Source organism: Tachysurus vachellii, chromosome 6 (genome assembly GCF_030014155.1).
Source record: "Tachysurus vachellii isolate PV-2020 chromosome 6, HZAU_Pvac_v1, whole genome shotgun sequence".
Classification (NCBI taxonomy): Eukaryota; Metazoa; Chordata; class Actinopteri; order Siluriformes; family Bagridae; genus Tachysurus; species Tachysurus vachellii.
Window position 1 is genome coordinate 24,148,729 of NC_083465.1, and position 20,772 is coordinate 24,169,500.

The 20,772-nt window shown below is 38.8% G+C and overlaps 1 protein-coding gene across 9 annotated transcripts in view; it reads left to right on the forward strand.

The window, feature by feature from the left end:
• Positions 1-20,106, forward strand: part of npnta (nephronectin a) — a 61,368-nt gene extending 41,262 nt beyond the window's left edge. For all 9 annotated transcript variants that reach the window (XM_060873044.1, XM_060873050.1, XM_060873045.1 and 6 more), the window contains 8 exons: positions 3,685-3,804; positions 5,765-5,899; positions 6,897-7,022; positions 8,759-9,190; positions 15,894-15,983; positions 16,531-16,629; positions 18,325-18,584; positions 19,194-20,106. In XM_060873044.1, coding sequence (XP_060729027.1) covers positions 3,685-3,804; positions 5,765-5,899; positions 6,897-7,022; positions 8,759-9,190; positions 15,894-15,983; positions 16,531-16,629; positions 18,325-18,584; positions 19,194-19,304 — 1,373 coding nt within the window. In that variant the 3' untranslated portion in view covers positions 19,305-20,106. The remainder of the gene's footprint in view (positions 1-3,684; positions 3,805-5,764; positions 5,900-6,896; positions 7,023-8,758; positions 9,191-15,893; positions 15,984-16,530; positions 16,630-18,324; positions 18,585-19,193) is intronic.
• Positions 20,107-20,772: the final 666 nt, after the last annotated feature.

Sequence of the window (20,772 nt, forward strand, 5' to 3'; positions counted from 1 at the left end):
CCACACTATTGCAAGCATGCTCGTATCGTTGCATTTATCAGAGCGTACAGGAGGGATTTTTTATTTTAGAGGGGGAGGATAAAGATACCGTCAGTTGTGGTTTTGAGATTTTTCTGCAGGTTTGGTTGCCGGTATTAAATGAATCATTTCCTTGTGTCATCAGACACTCCAGATGTTTCTGTAGTGGAGATGATTAATGGTTATTTTGATTGATAATTGATATATAGTTTTTTTTAATCTCATGACTAAACCTCAGGATGTAGGATGTGGCTTCAATCTTTTTCCCAACAAATTAAAGAATGGATTGATTTTGCCATCAACAATATGCAACACGAATAATTAAATTGATTGTAGATTTGATTGTTTGATAATGATTGCTGTTTGTTTTTTTAAAAACAGATGCAGATTGTTGACAAATTAAAAGAAAATTTTCAAATTAGTTTAATTTATTTGTTTGGTGCTTTTAACAGTGGAGATTATTTGGGGGATGTGATAGCTTAGTGGTTATTCTGTCTGACTACTGATCAGAAGGTTGTGAGTTCAAATCCCAGGTCCACCAAGCTGCCTCTGCTGGGCCCCTGAGCAAGGCCCTTAACCCCTTAATTGCTAAGTTGTATAAAATGAAATAAAAAAAATGTAATGCTCTGCATAAGGGTATCTGCCAAATGCTGTAAATGTAAAGTTTATATATATATATATATATATATATATATATATATATATATATATATATATATATAAATAAACTTTACATCTCTAATGAACAAGCCGGTGGTGAGGAAAAACTCCCTGAGATGATATGAGAAAGAAACCTTGAGAGGAACCGGACTCAGAAGAGAACCTCATCCTTATTTGAGTGACACTGGACAATAAATAATGTAAATGTAAATAATGTCATTATTACAATAGTTTGTAGTCGAGTGGAATCGTGCAGCCAAGAGCTCCTGAGGAACTAACAGTTCAGCATCATTTCATGAGTTCATTCCTGCTGGTCTTCTTCGAATGATCACTGATGAAGAAAAGCTGACAGACGCAAATGCTGATTAAAGACAGCGTGATAGTGGTTCTATAGACAGCAATCCCAAAATCAATTAGAAGTGTATTTTACAAGTGCTGTCCAAACTTGAAAAAATCTTTAGTGCTCCTTTGCAGATTGTACGAATCTCTGCTCTGGAAATGCACTAATGCACTGAGCTCCATTCTTCCAAAAGATATTTTTGTTGATATTCCTTCACCTGCTACAGTCTAAAGAGACCAGAATGTTTGGTTCATTTGGAGCCAAAGCACGTTATGTTTTCCTTTAATTCATCACCAGTCACTTTATCACTTCAGTCTATTAGCTAATATAATAGCATAGCATAACCAGAGCTATGTTAGGGATGATGGAAGGACATTGATCCTTTCTAATGTGCATAATCATGTTTTTGTCCTTGGTTTTCCTTATGATAAATGTCTAGAGATGCTCATAGGCTATTTTTATTATTCAAAGTAGATTTATTTTAATATCTGGACATATTTAAAGGCTTAACTTATCCCTTTTTTTGTCATCCGTAAAATCTAATACTAAATAAGATTTATCTGTCAATGTTTTTGTGCATATACAGGTAGCCATTGTGTATTATTGAATAATGTAATTCTTGACTATGTGACCGAAGTTGAAGGACTGCTCTGTGTTTTAAGGCTCTAGATGATCCATTTGTAACCCTGCTGAAATCTTTAACAGCTCTTCACATTTGGCTGCTGGGCATAATAAGCAATTTCATTTCCCTGTTATTTTGGAAAGAGCAGGTTGACCCCATTGATGACCTTATAGTGGTGCGGAGTAAAGAATGAAGCGTGTGTTTTTTTTTTCCCTTCAGTGCATTTTTGGAGATGGGAATGGGATGAGGTAATAGTACGAGGTTATCTTCTCCACTAGTCTTTTGCCTCAGGGTCAGAAAGACCCATTTACAGAATTGAGTCTTCTCAGACAGAAGCTCTGAAACCCGAACGACGAAACAGTCATTCTTTACCCTTTGGGTATGAACCTGTGCATTCGTTATGTTTGCATATTCTTGCACATGTGTCTTTATTCATGCCTAAAGCATTACTACCAACCATCACTGTTTGAGTTACTTCTCTGTACTGAAAGGGTGCTTTGATTTGAAAGATTTCATTTGAAATTAATAGAAGGTGATTCATTCACTCAATTCTCTGAAACTTCTGTGAACATCTAAAATAATGAAATGATAAGTAGTTATAGCATACGGTCCCAGAAAGCAGACGGTACCTTTAAACCACATCATTTTGCTTGATTTTTATTTATTTTTTTTTCATTTTCTTTCTTAAGACTTGGTGAAATCCATGTCCATCACAATCAGATTAGCTGCTTTGAAAACACGCACATTATGGAAGCATTGCACGTAAATGTGTTTACTATGAAAAAAAAAAAAAACACAGATACGAATAATAACAAAGTTAAATTAAAAACGGTTTATTTCGGTTTGATTTCGGTATGGAGATGTAAAATGAGATTTTTCTCTAGACGTAGCTAATGTTGTGTCTTTAGGTGTGTGCTGATGCTACTACGTTAATGTAGACAAGTAAAGGAAGCTTATAGCACCAGGTTAGCACACATCACACACACACACAAGCCTCTAGCACCGATCTGATTTTTTTTTTGTTTTTAAGCTAGCAATATTCTCTTTATTTATATTATATTATGTTTTGTTTTTATTTTGAATTTTACTTGTTTTAAAAATGTAACTCCTTTTAAACTACAATGAAGACTCATATGTACGCTGTGTAGACGCTGTACTCATGTTCAGCACATTTTAACTCAAGTGGGCTTTGGCCTAATGTGTGTTGTGATGATGTCACATGACACGTCTTGGCCCAAATCTGTATAAAATCTGTTGTAATTCTGAAAAATTGCACGCTCTAATGAATGTCGCAGTTTGCTACATTTTTGTGTTTATTTCTGTGATCACAAAATGAAGAGTGAGAACCCTCGAGGCTCTGGTTTATAAGCAGTGTAAGGTTTATAGCTTCCTGTGGGTCCTCCGGTTTTCTCCTCCAGTCCGAAGACATGAGGTGAAAGCGGATTGTCCGTCTTTTGTGAATGGGTGTGTGAGTGTGTGTGTGTGTGGGATTGTGATCTGTTATAAAGTTCCAGTCTATCCAGTGTGCACCATACCCTGCTTTTTGCCTGGTGTAGGCTCCAGATTCCCTGCATCCCAATAGCGAATAGAACAATAAATGGATGTATGGATGTATAGATATATGGATGAATGAATGAATGGATGGATGGATGGATGGATGGATGGATATTTAGATGGTTGGATAAATGGATGGATTGATGGATGAATGGATGGATGGATGGATGGATGGGGGGAGGGAAGGATTAGGTTCAAAGCTACAGAACAAAAATAAAGACGCAAACTTTAAACACCAAAAATGCCATGTCTAATTAAATTGTGATTTAAGTCAAACTTTTGCTTGAAATAATGATGGACTGTTTTTTTTTTTTTGTCTGTAATGAAAGGTAAAGTCATGAAAAATATCAAAACAAACCTGAATGTATGTAAAACGGAATCTAATCCTGATCTAGTTTTGGTTTGTACATCCTTATTCTTGATGTTTATAAAGTTCACTGCAGTAATAATGTCTTCTCCTTTTCTTTCCCTTCTTTTATGTGTGTCTCAGATGCACGTACATGCAGTATGGCTAACTGCCAGTACGGCTGTGAGGTGATGAAAGGCGAAGTTCGGTGCCAATGTCCATCTCCCGGCCTACAGCTCGCCCCAGATGGCAGGACATGCGTGGGTACGGCTGCTCGCTGTGAGCCAAACAAACTCTGCTACTTCACTCAGAAATCAAAAGCACACAAGCACAAAGAAGCACAACGTCGAGTTGCTTCGCCTTTTCCTCCTTCTCCCTCTGGCGTGTTTTTTAACTCTGATTTGTAGCTTGCTAATCAAACACAGGAGTCTTTTGTTGCCATTTTTCTTATTCGGTGCTTGCGGTGAAAGATGACAGAGTTTTGAAATTCAAATAGCTGCAAATAAGTACACAGATTCTCTTGAAGCGCTCTGTTCCTGTGGTATTCCAGCCGCTCTTGACAACCACACAATGAGCTCTTTTTCTTTACCCCTCCGACGCTCTAATTACAGTGCAAGTGCTTGGAGATTGCATAGTGGCATTCGTTAATGGTCGTATTAATGCCCTTCTGCAGGTGCTGAGCCGTTAAAGCGGTTCACGTCCTTTCCTCTTCGCTTAGATGTGTCTCCCTGCACAACATTAAATCACAGATGGGAACGGAAACAAATTGTAGCAGTTAACCTGTGTCACGTTTTAAATATATGATTCTGTTACAGAGGATGAGCTAAATTTTACAGCCTGGCTTTTTTTTTGGTCCACTTTTCAGCCATTGCGTGTCAGCCTCTCGAGAGCGAGAGAGGAATAGTGGTGTCTCGAACAAAAGCCCATCCATCACAGAGGGGCTGTAGAAGGTGGTTCAGCGGCACAGGTGTTCCAGTGTCGTAATATTTTAGGAGAGTTTTTTACAAGCCCAAGGGACATGTCAACGATTACGCAGAAAGACGTCGAGACGTTGAGACGTAAACGAGAGGGCAGAGGTCACAGAAACCGTCGTCGTATCCACAAATAAAAAGCGCTTAGAACTACAGAATTGTCTAGCATTGGAATACTCCAAGCATCAGTCACTGCTTGGAAATAAGCATCCGTTGTGTGACAACAGGAATGAAGAGCCTTTTGATTTACGATTCCCACAAGTCTAGTTTTTTTACCCCAGCAGATTTTTGGAATGACTAATAGCGTCATCTGACGTGTTTTGTTCCTCGTACGACTGAGCAATCTATCAAATGTGTTTGTCTGAAAAAAGAGGAGGTAAAAGGAAATGATCCTAATTGCATGATTATGGAATCAAATGTTGCTCAGGCAAGCTGAAACTCCAGCACAGAGTGTTTTGGACAAGGAAAGGAATGATTGATGAGGCTTTGTTGCCTTTCTCTCTCTCTCTCTCTCTCTCTCTCTCTCTCTCTCTCTCTATCCCTCTCTGTATTTTCTGGCTTTCTCTCTGTCTCACTCGCTTTCTTTCTTTTTTTCTTTCTTTTTTTCTTTATTTCTTGTCATTTCTCTCTTTCTTTTCTTTAACCCCCACTCTTTTATGTTTTCTCTCTCTCTCTCTCTCTCTCTCTCTCTCTCTCTCTCTCTCTCTCTCTCTCTCTCTCTCTCTCTCTCTCAATCCCTCTTTGTATTTTCTGGCTTTCTCTCTCTGTCTCACTCTCTTTCTTTCTTTTTTCTTTCTTTTTTCTTTATTTCTTGTCATTTCTCTCTTTCTTTTCTTTAACACCCACTCTTTTATGTCTCTCTCTCTCTCTCTCTCTCTCTCTCTCTCTCTCTCTCTCTCACACACACACACACACACACACACACACACACACACACACACACACACACACACACACACACTCTGAGTCAGCACACAGCATTCTTCATTTCTACACCCAAGCGTGAAATATCCCATCCAGTGTTTATTCTGCATTACCCTATGCATCAATACTTTTCTTGTGAAAATGAAGGATGAGGTATGTGAAATGTATTCCTGACCATCCACGCAGCCTGATCCTCTGAAGCCTTCTATCTAGATTAGTCTGTAATCCACCAATCCATCCAGTTTGGCGAAGCAAAAGCAGTTTGAATGCAGAGGGAGGATTGAAAAAAATATTAAAAAGAATGATGCAAAGGAATGCTTGTTTTTCAGACGTGGACGAGTGCGCCACAGGCCGTGGCATTTGCCCACGCTTCCGGAAGTGCGTCAACACATTCGGGAGTTACATCTGCAAGTGTCATGACGGCTTTGACCTGCAGTACGTCAACGGCAAATACCAGTGTATAGGTGAGCTCAAGGATACAAGTCAGAGGTCTGAGTCTATACCTATATATATATATATATATATATATATATATATATATATACTGTATGTATATATATATATATATATATATATATATATATATATATATATATATATATATATATATATATATATACAGTATATGTATCGTAGATTGTGTTTATTACTTTTAATTTTTTCCCACTTTACTGTGTTTATGTTATTTAAATATCTGTTTTTGCTACTGTTCTGGGTTTTGTGATGATTTTTGATTGAAGAGATTGTAGTCGATCAGAACAAAGCAGATGGCCTGAAGGAGACAGCAAGCTGCAACATCCCCAGGGTTAATTAACTCTTCCAATGTTTGTCCAGTCGGACACAAATGAACACTGTAAAATCTTTAGATTTATTGTTGTGTACTTGGGCATTTTGAAGATCTTCGAGCTTCTTTTAATCTTTTAATCAGATTATTTTAATCTGTAACATTTACAGGTTTCATTTTTTTCTCAATGAATCTGAAAAACATGATTTAGATTACACTTTAGATTGTTTTCATTACAATATTATATTCACTTCTGCAGTCTATTCATTTGAATGATGTTATTCTTTTCTTTCTGGTCAGACAGACAGACAGCTGGTCAGACAAACACTGGGGAACTTACTGATTATAATAAAGATTGAAGTGATTATTAGCGCAAATTATTTTTTGGTCTATTTGCCCAAAGAATTTGTAATCTTCTATTAGCATTGACATTTAATAAGGTGTAAGGTTGTATATTTGCTTGTACATGCTGGAGGGATGTGATAGCTTAGTGGTTATTGTGTTGGGCTATTGATCGGAAAGTCATGAGTTCGAATCCCAGGTCCACCAAGCTGCCACTGCTGGGCCCCTGAGCAAGGCCCTTACCCCTCAGTTGTATGAATTGAAATAAACTGTAAGTCACTCTGGAAAATGGTGTCTGCTAAATGTAGGATAAAAGACTGATGTCATTTTTCCAGACGTGGATGAATGTTCGACTGGACAACACCAGTGTAGCATCCACTCCACCTGCTACAACACACCCGGCTCCTTTAAGTGCAAGTGCAAGGACGGATTCCGAGGTGGAACAGGTCACGAGTGCAAACGTGAGTATTGTGCAGATGGAAACGCTACACCGCTCAGCTCAGTAGCACAGTATTTTTGGTATTCGGCACATTGTTTGAAATCGTCCCTACATCCACATAATAATACTATTATCAACTGCTGATATTAAATTAAAAACAAATTTACAAAAATGATACTGAACTGTTTGTACTGTCCAATCAGATTCAAGAATTTAGAAGCACTATGATATAATTTGGTACCTAACAAAAACGATAAGTAGCAAATGTTCAAGATAGAAAAAGGAAAAGTGGTGTAATCTACTGTACGTATATACTTGTATATACGTATATATTTGTCCTTCTTGTTACGGCATTGATGATACTTTTATATATAACACATTACTCAAAAACTCTAATAAGACTCACTGTTTTAAAGGTAAATGAAGTAGAAATAATGTAAGATACTTCTGCCTGTGATTGTTTTGAGAAAGTTGTCTTTTCTCAGCATACAGATATACATTTACATTTACATTTACATTTACAGCATTTGGCAGAATATATAGAAGATATAGAGCTGCATGGTACTTTCATGTTAACATAGATAGTTTTCCATTTGTCAGACATTCTCATTGCATTTTAATTACCTTTCTGGAGATTTATTGATTCATTTCAGAAGTATAACGAGTGAGTCTTCTTATTCTATTGTGTATCAATCATGTGCTCCATTTGCTGTTAATTCAGCTCAGCTTTTCAGCTCTACCAGGCAAAAAAAATTACTTTTTTTTTTCATTATTTTAAATAGCGACCTAACAATTCACACTACTCCACAAATGCACACTCATACAGTACACACACTTATGCCATGGCGTCTGTTGTCACACACTGAAAAGGTACAGAGGATTTATTGGCTCTTTGTTGTTCAGTCAGGCATAAAAACATGTAAGGGCTTAATCCCCTAGAATGTAAGGTGCATTTCTAACAGCACAGGACAGTAAACACATTAAACATTAACGTTAATATCCATCTGTCAGTTCGTCGCATGTAATGACAGAGAGAGACAAGATCAGTGTTTAGTGTTCGGTGGCCTCATTTGCATAAAAAGGTCTTAAAAAGCTGTGCTTGTTGCTACACCGCCCACCGATCTGTGCAAACAGAGGAAAAGTAAATTAATTATTGCTATAACAGTAGGTTAAACTGTCAGATTCATTTGTTTTTCAATGAGAAATGATTCTTCGTTAAGCCTACTTCTGGGAACACTGCCAGTTAAGTAACAACCCTTATTCCATTCACGCTATAATGAAAGATGTCAAGCATGAACAAAATTCCCAAATCCATTAACTGAACTCTGTTCTATATGAAATTTATCTATGATGAGGAAAAAATTTATTTGGGACTGTATGTAAAGTACAACTACTCACTTAAGTTTCGTTATATATTGCATATCACAGCTTATGTGATGTTTAGAATGAATAAAAACATATTAAACGTACTTAAACGTCTAAAAAGTGCCACATCATACGTGCAATGATATTGTTAAATAAATACTCTATGACTACTGTATTTAAATACAATGAAAGTATTGTAATTGCATCTATGTTCAGCATTGAATTTCTTTGTCACGTCACACTCCACAGTGGTGCTTAATGATTCATATGAAAGTAGACACTAAGGGCTTTAAGACATTATTTTTATCTAGCATACTAGGGGCAATATATTCATCAAAAAGTTCCATAATAGCATGGCTCATGATATGTTTTATTTTTGATGAATACTCTTAGCCATCCCTAGAGTGATCATCGAGCCTCCCAAACCTGGAAAGATCTCACCCGGGAACAACAACAGAATTCCAGATACAGACGAAAAGAGAACCACTACCACTGCTCGCCCACCAGTGACATCAAAAAGGATCTCCCCAAGCACAACGCCATCCTCCAAAACACCTTCACCACCCAAGAAAATCATCCCAACACCCAAGAAGCCAACCATCCCAACCCGTAAACCACCTACGATTTCTCCCAGACCCCCTACTGTGGTTACCCAAAAGCCCCATGTCACACCTCACCGTTCCACTACCACCACCACCCAAGCCCCAGCTCTAACACCAAGGGTGCCAGTTGTACCCCCTCGCACGACTATTGCCCCTCCAGAAACTTCTTTGGACAACAACATCCACAAAGACAACAACGAGAAACAGAGAGGAGACGTCCACAGTAAGTGAACTTCCGAGTGAAAATAATTTTTTCTCTTTCCATCATCCTTTTCATTCTTACTGCAGTGTCTTTCAAGACTTTGTTGACTCATTTAGCCCTAAAATATTACTTTAAACACTTTCTTAGATGGAAAATCTTGTAGTTTAAGTTGTAAGGTTCTACACAGAACCTCTAATACCCCTTTTCCACCAAAAAGAACCGAGTGCTGGTTCAGAGCTAGTGCTGGTGCTGGTTCAAAGTTGGTTCCACTGGCGAACCTTCTAAGAACCGGTTTGCCTTTCCATCGGCTAGAGAGCCGTCACAGAGCCGAGTCTGACGTCACTGTATATGTGTCACGTTACACAGCAACGTAAGCGCAGCAGCGGCAAACACAAACACAACATCAACAATGGCGGATGTTGCTTTACTGTTAATACTCATGGCTTTGTGAACCTACATTAACATCCAAACGCGACGAATCCAACGTGTACGTGCAGCTCCATGTAATTTGTATAAACAGAGGTTGTAATCGAGAAAGTACATAACATTATTTTATCATTAACACAGAAAAAAGTTAGCCTTAGCATGTAGCTACCTACTATCATGTGTGCTGATAATGTATCATATTGCGGTAAAGTAAAAGTGTATTAAACATTAGTATACTTAAGGTATATTATCAAATGCGCTAACAGTAGCCCCGCCCACAGCCCCTGACACAAGCGGTTCTTAAGTGTAGACGAGCAACGTTTTGGTGCTACTTAAGAACCACTTTTCCTGGTTCAGAGCCGGTGCTTTGGCTGTCGAAAAAGAAAGAACTGGTTCTAAATTAGGCTCCGAACCAGCACTCAAACTGCCTCGGTGGAAAAGGGGCATAAGAGTTTCAGTTAACATTTATTCCCAGATGGACAACCAGTGGACACTTAATGGTTTCTGATTCAACCTTGATTTTTCCTTAAATTGCACTGCATAATTTGTGCTGCTTTCACTAAAAGTTTGCACTGTTCCTAGTATACTGTACCTAAAATTAAGTAATTTGGAAAACTGTTGAAAACTGTTAACCATCCACAGAATATTCAAAGACCGTTTTCTGAGAAGGTAACAACATACAGTATCTTAAACCACAGACTGCTCGCTACCTTTTAAGATGTTGTCTAATTGTGTATTTAGATACTGTCAGGAAATAGGGTGTCTTCCCAGATAAAATTCAGACCCGTATGCAGAGATAACATAAAAAGGGGTTTATTAAGGGAAAAATAACAAAGCGCTAGAAACACTAGGAACAGAAACAACAAAACATGGGAACACAAACACAAGGACTCAGCAAAAAAAAAACGAGATGCAAGACAACTGGTATAAATAGGGGTGACAATCATTGAAACACAAGGAACAGGACTGCAGAGGTGTGAACAGATAAGGAAAGGGTGGGGCTAACACAAACGATACAAAAACAAAGGCACATGGCACAGTTAAAAAAGCCTGCCAGAATGTCCCCCTGGTGTTCAGGCAGGGAATAGTCCCAGCCATACCTAAAGCCTGAAGCTTTCTTGTAAAAGGTTAGTTTCTTGTAAAAGGCTTTTGGAGGAACCTTTGAAAGTTTTGTCGAACTCTACAACTTTTCTCAAGGAGGATTTGAAAACCCTTAAGTTAAAACACATAACAATCTATCTATAAATTATCCTATTGACACACTGCTCTTTGCGACATAAACGCGTTGGCTTGTGGTATGTTTGTGGTTGGACTACTGATCAAAAGGTTGTGAGTTTGATTCCCATGTCCACCAAGCTGCCACTTCTAGGCCCCTGAGCATGGCCCTTACCCTCAATTGCTCAGATGTATAAAAATTACATTAAATGAAAGTTGCTATGGATTCTAAGGGCTTCTGCCAAATGCTGATAACATAGATGCAAACATGACCTACATACTGAATCAGGTGTGATTTTGTGAGGGTGATATGGCAAATATGGAGTTGTCCATGCTGTCTAACTCTCTAGATCATGGGTTGCCCATTGAGTTTTCAGTTATGGTCAAGTGACATATAATTCTTTGCTTACAAAGCGCTGAATAACCAACTATCAGGACTGAGTGGTGACACTGATTAGAATTTAATGCTTACAGTAAATATTCTGACAAATCTGAAGTTTCTTACTTACATACCGATTAAATATTAGTACCAGGTTACCATTTTTGTCTAGCTCTATGGTCTCTGAACAAGAGACATCTATTGTGAATTTGTTGTGGTCGGAATAAACACATCCTTCTCTGTCAATTAATTTTGAAATATTCTGTTTCCATCATCCTTTTGGTTTGGTTCATTAATCAGATCAATGAAGATGACCTGAAATCTCTAGCCTTCTACTGTAGCTAGTCTGGGATCAAATATGGCTGCTAAATAATTTGTTTTCTTTCTACAGTACAGTATTTTTTCCAATATTACTTTCACCACTGAAATACTACATTAATAGCCAGCCTGCTAATTTGGGTATAGTTTACGATCCAAAATGATAATCCCAAAATGATGAGGTTAATGTCTATTCATTTGGTGCGTACTTCTCGCAGCCTGATCTAGTGTTTTGTATCAGTGGGGTTCGCTAGTAGGGAGCGCATCAGTTTTGCTTTGTGAAGGAAAATAACATCTGAAAGCCTTGGCTTCCAGATGGCAAGACCTAATGAGAACGGAAAAACAGCGACAACTATTACATTACCGGTCAGCATTGCCAAAGCACATCAGTCAATTACCTCATTCTGGAACGAAACCCTTACCCACCGGCTGTAAAAAATCTTGTGGCCGAGATGTTAGGTAACGTTCATTAGAACCACATTTCTGAAATTGATTCAAAACAATAATGATTGAATGAAGCAGTTAGGGCAGCATTGCTAGCAGCATCTCTTACACCTGTAGTGCTTTGTAATGACTTTGTCCTCTGTGAGTTTATTTTGTTAATTTATTTATCCGAACTGGAATGAGGGCACGTCTGGGGAATGCGGTATTCGACTACAAGATAGGGAGGTAATTGAAATCAATGTAGTAATCACAAACTAAGGCTTGGACACATGGCCTTATCTCCTTGCTGTTATCCTGTTCTATAATTGGCACATACACAGTGCAGGAAAATGTCACCAACCTAGCATCAGGTCCTCGCCACTCTTTTGGGAGAAAATATTGAGAGGGCGACTTGTTTAGCCTTGAGCGAGTGTTGTCTCCTATGAGCACTGTTCTGTTTGGCTTCCCAAATGTTTGCAAAGAATCAAGTGCGATGAATAGAAACAAAGATCAGCAGAGGTAGAGAGTTAAAGGGCAACAAAAGGGCAATGTGAAACCTGGAAAAAAAGCCTGAGGCTTGACACGCAAAGCCTACGTTCCACACAATATAATATACTGCTTCACTGCTAGTTTAATACTGTTATTTTTTCTAGCCAGAAGTCCTCTTTTTATTAATTAAGGAATAACCCATGTGATAATTAAATAATCAGTGATCAGAATTATCACTATGAATGAGTGAATGAATTGTTTTTGTATGAAAAATAAATGATTTTATTCTTTTTATATCAGAGCAATTTGACATTTGAATCTTGAGGGTGGAATGTTGTACATTTTAACCATTTACAGTATAGTAATATTTATGAAGTAACCTTGTATGTTATAACAGCTTTAAGCATTAATAAATAGCCAACAACCTATTTTTTGTTATTCTTTTATTATTTATTCAGTAAAATTGGAAAATATGAAGTAAGAAAACTTAAAGTTACAGGCTTACAGGGGTTGGATAATGAAACTGAAACACCTGGTTTTATAACACTATAATTTATTAGCATTTATTAGGTATTAGGTAAAAGCCCATACCCCCCCACAACTACCCCTTTTGCGGCCACTAGAGCATCAATTCATCTTGTATATGACAGATACTAGACCCAGCACAGTGGCCAGAGGAATTTTGACCCATTCTAGGAGTGAACAGTAGCCAGGTCACTACGTGATGAATAGTATCCTGACTCCAAAACACCCCAAAGTGGATCAATATTGTTCACTTATACAATATTATTCTAGTGACTGGAGCCCATGGGAGATGCTTCACACTTTTCACAGCTGAAGATTTCTATTGGTGGCACTACTGACACTGACGTTTGACATAGGCACAAGTGACCAAAGGTTTGGCTATAGCCGCCCGACTATAAATATTAACCCTGTAGAGATTCAGATGAAGGGGGCACGGTGGCTTAGTGGTTAGCACGTTCGCCTCACACCTCCAGGGTTGGGGGTTTGATTCCCGCCTCCACCTTGTGTGTGTGGAGTTTGCATGTTCTCCCCGTGCCTCGGGGGTTTCCTCCAGGTACTCCGGTTTCCTCCCCCGGTCCAAAGACATGCATGGTAGGTTGATTGGCATCTCTGGAAAATTGTCCGTAGTGTGTGAGTGCGTGAGTGAATGAGAGTGTGTGTGTGTGCCCTGCGATTGTCCAGGGTGTATCCTGCCTTGATGCCCGATGACGCCTGAGATAGGCACAGGCTCCCCGTGACCCGAGGTAGTTCGGATAAGCGGTAGAAGATGAGTGAGTGAGCTTCAGATGAACAGTTTTGGTGGAAACCGGAGAGTTGAGGTACACAATTAATTCTGCAGTGAGTTGGGCAGCTGTGGTTTTATGTTTTTTTTGGATACAATCTGGGTTAGTACCCAGACATCCCTCACAGACAGTGTGAACATGTGGTCCATTCTTCATAGTGGTATGCTAACACTACCCTGGATACTGTGGCTCTTGTTAGAATGCACGGATTTGCTGTCGTGGTCACTGAACTCTGATGTGTCTAGCATTATATTATGTGAATTGCAATATATTATGAACTGAACTATTGCGTGAACGTGAATTCAGTAAAGTTTGGCCACCCGGCTCCGCATATTGTATAGTTGTGTGAAACCTCCAAGAGTTTGTGAGTGTTTCAGCTTCATTGTACCTTTATTCCAAAGCACTGACACTGAAGCCTCCTTCTGTTAACACCTAAATAAGCATCTACTGTACAAAACTATATTTTGTTAAAATAAGCACAAAAACAAATCAGTAACACTTTATTTAAATTATATTAATGTCTAGAATTCTTAAGGGATCTTCAGCTTGTTCCTTTAGAAGTTCTGTGTAGAACCCTACAAAAGACATCCCTTTCAGATTGGGTTCCAGGTAGAACCTGTTTGGAAATCTATGTCAGTAATATAAAAACAGTGCCGATCGTTCCGATACTTTGTTAATTTAAGAAGCTGTGCATAATTTTAACAGCTACAGATGATGTGGATATGTTCTAGAAAAGGTCTCAAGGTTTCATGAATGCACAAATGCATAACCTGGAAGATAAATCACATAACAATTGCCCTTTTCTCTCTATATAACTCTCTTTTTTCCCTCTCTATCTTCTACATAAAGACGGAGTTAGATACATGCTTATAGACTGGTATTGTATGAAGACCACATTTCAGTAAACATATACCAAACTGAGTCTTAGTGTTTGATATGTTTATTTTAGTGGCTGGTTCATTGAATTTTTGTAGTGGTTGTTGTTGAGGGCAGAGGTAACATTTTACTTCATCTAGTTCTGCTGCCATAACTGCAAACTTGGAAACGTCTCAAACATATTTAATAAGCAGCGAACGTATGCCAAGGCATTGGCTCTCTTAACAAAAGAGTTTAAGCTTCTTGGCGTTCAATCCAAACCACCAGCAGGAGCAATACTACATTTGCTCATTTGACACCTTCATCCAAAGTGAGTGAGCAAGAGATGGATGAAGGTTTTGCTCCGAAGAGTGGCAATGTGCCAGTTTTGGGATTTGAGCTCACAACCTTCCTTGATCAGTAGCCCAAAGCCTTAACCACTGGGCCTCTACTACCCACTCAATGGCGTCTGATTCTTTAAAATGTGCTGCCAAAGAGAGTTTTTGGTGAAAGGATTACTGTAGGTGAATATTTAAAAATATGATTGTTTGTCCTTTAAAAGCAATGCTGCATTTTTTCTTTGTATTTTTTATTCATTGGATGCCCTGATAGCACCTGGGTAATGTTTCAATGTTGGCCCACACTTACCACTTCATTTCACTCACACAGTAGAATGATGGCCATTCAACTCCCACAACAGACACAGTACAACTCTAGCTTGACAACTCTAGGGACAGTATATTTCAGCCTAGATTATAATACAACCCAAGCACAGGCTACAATCAGGACATTTTTGGCTCTGATTCCAAAAGCTGTATAAACCTTAAAGCCAGTGAACCATTGTGCTGCTTTTTTTTTTGGCCAAGAATTCTCTGCTAAACAACTTCCAAGTGTCGCAACAGAAAAGTGTTTGCACTATAGTCAGGACTATGCATCTGTTGCTGGGAGCCAAAGATAGCAAAATTGGCTGTGCTAACAGGGACGGAGGTGTGGCATACTCTCTCTCCCTGTCAATCACAGCGACACTAGCCAATCACAGGCATCTACAGTATAAGCATACATGCAAAAGGGGACGGATTTCTCTTTCCTCTGTTTAGTACACCACCCCTATCCACTCAACCCCCCAAAACTTCCTCCCAACCTGCCAAAATGTGAATATTTCATACAAGCTCTAAACATATGTGCTTACTGAATGTTGTGATATTGTGATATTGTGTTTAACTGAACAGTGTATCACTTATCTTCTGTACAGTCAGTCATCATAACAGAGCTGTGTCTAGAAATCCTGATGATTCTTCTTTTTCCCCCATAGTACCACGGAATAACGGAAATAACAACGTTCTCGTTACCGATTTAGACATTGAACTGGGTAACACAGAAGAAGAGCTAAAAGACGATCCAGGTGCGGTATACTTTTTCTATATCTGCTCTATATCCGTGTCTTTCTATTTACCTTCTCGACTCAAACAGTAGTACTTCTGAGATTGTTGAAGTAAAAAGGTGGTCAATGCGTTTCATGTATAATCATATTAATGTATATGATGCCTCATGAATGTTCATAGTTCATCACATAAATGGCTAAAACTCCTTTTATAGTCTAAAACAGTGTTCAGTATGTGTCTGGGAAGTGAGCCCAGGTTGCTATCCACTGTTTCTGCATGCTGTTAGAAGTAAGGTCAGAGGTACGCAAATTGTCTAACGATTTCAGTCTGTATCCTGGCACTCAGCGCTAAAACACGATCAGTAGTCTGGCACGGACAGAGCTTTCATTGGCCTCTTAAAGCTTGCAAATATCCATTTCTCCTACAGACTGATTGCTGCTAGTCTGATGTGTGTGTTTAAACTCATCTGACTGCGTCAGTGCTGAGTTCAAAGTTGTGTTTTGTGTTATTTTTTGGAATCCAGCTGCATTTTTGAATTGCTTTGTAATGCTGGGTTTGGTATTTTAGAGGCTGGATTTTTGAGCTGCTCCTTTGATCAGGGTCTATGTGACTGGATCCAGCACAAAGAGGGAGATGTGCACTGGGAGACAGTACCAGACCCATCAGGTAACTGCTTTACTATAAATGACTCAGCACATTATACAGTGATACCTCGAGATACGATGCTTTGACATACGAATCTTTTGAGATACGAGCTGTGATTCGACCATATTTTTGGCTTGAGATACGAGCAAATTTTTGAGATACGAGCATCCGAGCCGCCGCCGCCGCCGAAACAAAGATCCCCAACAACCACGTGTGCTCTGTTTCCCCAGCCTCAGCTTCTCACTCGGCTAAAGCCGCCTTTCCACTGCACACGACAAACGACGGTCGATAAACAGGAAGTCATTCATTTCCTATGGAGAGTCGCAAAGGGGCTGCGTGAGGTGCTGACCATCTGCGGATCCGTAATTTTCGGATCCGTTTTGAGCGTTGGATCCGTTAAAAATGTGAACTTGTGCGACTACACCGCATCCGATATGCCGACCGGACGGGTTTTTATTAAAACGACCAGCAGATGTTAGTGAGGAAAGAGAGACAAAAAAGGCAAAAACTAGTGAAGAGAAAAGCGATGAAGAAAATTAAGCAATCCGGTTACGACTTCCATATTACTCCACCATTTAAATTCCCATTCATTGCTGCTGCGATTTAAACTCCCTCCTCCAACCCCGACTCCACCATGCCGGAACCTGTGTTCGTTGTACCAGTTTACGTCATAAATCTCCACATATTTTTCTCTCTCTCTCCCTCTTTCTCTCTCTCTAATTATTTAATTATTTATTTATCCATTTATTCATTTATTCTTTTCCTTTCCTTTTTTTAACTCTATGCATGATTAATGGTTCTGTTATACGGGGGTCTATTCTATTTTCTAGTTGCTGCTCGCCCTGCTCTAAATGAAGTTTAGTTAAGTTCCATTTAAGTGTAAAGTAGCATTAAGAGTGCGAGTAAGTGAACGAAAGTGGAAGTGTAATTCCTCCTAACTCCTCCGCCTGTTTACTCCTCCCTCAACCTCCGTGCGCATCTTCCGTAAAGTAAAACCAGTTCATTTTTTAAACATTCTCTTTTATTACTGTATGTTTTTATACAATATTTGTCATTTATAAATACAGGTACTGTACATCTTTCATATTCAAAACACATAAACAAAACAACTGGAGTGGAATTTTGCGAGCTGGAACGGATTAATCGGATTTCAATTAATTTAAATGGGGAAAATTGCTTTGAGATACGAGCAAGGTCACGGAAGGAATTAAACTCGTATCTCGAGGTATCACTGTATATACTGTACAAAAAAATACTGTTTAACTTTATAAAACTAATAAAGAGTTGAATATATATAACGCTTTACATCCTCAAAGGTGTTTTGCCTTCTTCAACAACATATTTACCAATTAGATTACATATTAGAATAAATACATTAATAAAAACCTTTGATTAATCTTCAAACCTGTTCTACTGTCTAAGCTCCTGTTAAGCAAATTAAGCAACACCTTCTGACCAATCAGAATCGAGTATTTAACAGCATTGTGCTATTAAACCATCTTATATTGGCTTTGAATATATTCAGAAGATTGAGGAAGATGATAATCCTAGTTAGTGGTTTACTGTTTTGGAAAATGATGTTTTGTAGATAAAATGTGTACATAATACTGATCAGTGACTCTCTATACAACTTATTTATTTATTCTGCATTTATTTATTTTGCAGCAGCTTTGTGTTGTGTTGTAAGAGCATGGTGTATGGTTGTTTCTATTTTAGGTGGAAAGTATCTGACCATCTCAGAGGCGTCAGGTAAACGGAACGGCCGTGGAGCCCAGCTCATTCTTCCCCTGGCATCTCCCTTGAGCGAGGGTAACCTGTGTCTGGCTTTCCGGCACAAGCTGGCGGGTCACCACGTGGGCATGCTGCAGGTGTTTGTGCAGAAAGGCCGACAGCACAGTCCAGCCGTGTGGGGTCGCACAGGAGGCAGCGGCTGGAGGACGACACAGATCACACTGTGGGGCAATGGCCTGGAGAGTGTGAGCCTGACATCAAGATTACTCTTGTGCTATGCCTTTGCTGAGTTTTAATTAATATTCCAGCATTATCTCCTTTGGATTAGCAGTAGCCTAACATCTGGTTAAGATGTTGGATCTGATCGGAAGGGCATGAGTTCAAATACCAGCACTGCAATGCTGCCACTGTTGGGCCCTTGAGCAAGGCCCTTAAGCCTTAGCTACTCAGATATAAATCTCTTTAGATAACAGCGTTTTGTCTCATGAGAGTAGGGCTAACTAGCACATTGTCAATATACTGTACTTAAAAATGCTGCAATTGTGGTAGCACCTTAAAGATGATTATGAATGTTCTCAGTTGGGCAGCATGAGGATTTTACATGTTAAAAAAAAACCTAGTGAACTCATTTATTATACAGTGGATTTAAAAAACCTAGTGCGTTATTGGAACCCAGACAGATAAATGAGGACTAAACTCAAGCGCTCTGTTTAATCCCCAGCTCAGAGAAATTAAATTTCATTTTAGTGTGTAAATGAGAATGTTGGATTAATGTGATTACATTCGAGTGATCGGTGTGTGTGTGTGTGTGTGTGTGTGTGTGTGTGTCTGTGTGTGTGTGTGTGTACTCACAGGTGATTGTGAAAGGTGAAAGGCGGAGAGGCCATGCTGGCGAAATGGTGCTGGATGACATCAGTCTGAGGAGAGGTGTTTGTCAGGAAGAGCACAACCTGAGGAGACTCTAACAAACCCGCACAAACAGGAAGTTCTCTCACATGACGAATCGCTTCAGAAAGTAAAGAGAGATCTGCTATTCTGTACACTTCCTTCGAGATTATGAGTGTGTCTGCTACAACAGACGAATCCCCCAAAGCCTCCAATAGCTGGATCAATTTGTCTGTGGAATACAGAAGTTCGATTAAACGATAGTTCTGAACAAGGAAAGTGTGCCAATTTCTTATGTAAATGTCATAGACTTTGTATAATTTCCATTAAGACAATAGGAAAACGGACCCAACTGTGCCACGGCCACGTTTGCTCTTGAGACTGCCTTTTTAAAGCCTTTTTAAATTAACCAACAAGAGCATTGTGTGCTTAAAAACCTACCCGAGAGACGACGTATTTCCATTGTATTATTGTAAATGTATCCATGTGTACAGTATATATATATATATAAATATATATAAATATAATATAGATATATTTGGAAAAAGTTGCTTTGCTAGTGCAGAATTACAGTATGTGAATTCTTCAATAAGTGTAAGTGATGCAGGGCAATGTTTACACAACCTGATTTCAAGTGTTCCCTTGATATTATGTATACTGTAAACTACCAGCCAATAAAATTGTTTTTCATTATATTTTTAAGTGGCTGTATCAGCCATTCTGTACTGGCATATGATACGCGTGTGTACCCTTTAAATCCTGCAGTAGGACATGCCGATCTTTTTGGCCCGAACTCCCGCTGTCCTCACATTTGTTGTAGAAAAAAAAATTATGTCACTATTTAAAGATTTATGCCAATAAAAATTGTGAATGTACACTTTATACGTTTGTCTTGTGTATACCACTTTGGTTTTAAAGAAGCAGTTTGTATAATTTAGAGCCCTCTGATGACTTAAAGGTGAACTGCATTGAATACACCTTCCCTGAGAAAACTGTCACATGAGGTCACATGCGTTCTCAGCTTTTCTCTGGCCGGAGGTGGAGGTGGGAAGGAACCAGAGAAAACCCATGTGGACACTGTAGAACTCACATACTCACAACTACAGAGACAGAAACGCAAGGTCAAGATCATACCTCAGGAAACTCGGAGCCACGAGGTGCCAACACTACACCCTTCATGACAAGTATACACTGAGATAAAGAAATACGTGGTCAGTCAGATTTAAGAAAAAACATCTCACTGTTTTTTTTTTTTTTTTTTTTTTTTTTTTTTTTGTCAAATCACATTTTTCACCAGAATGTGATTTCATTGCTTTTACCAAACTTAAACACACGTTCCCTAATAACTAAACTGAATAATGTTTGCGTAAGCTGATAAATTCGCATAATATTAACATAAACCAGATACATTGTGAATCTCATGAAGACATTGCTGCTGAAGGGAACTACAGTTTAACGATGGGATTAAATTTGAGCAATTAAATCATGCATATTAAAATAGCATAGCAGTAATGTGTCTGTTGTAAAACACCACCATTGTGGGTTTGA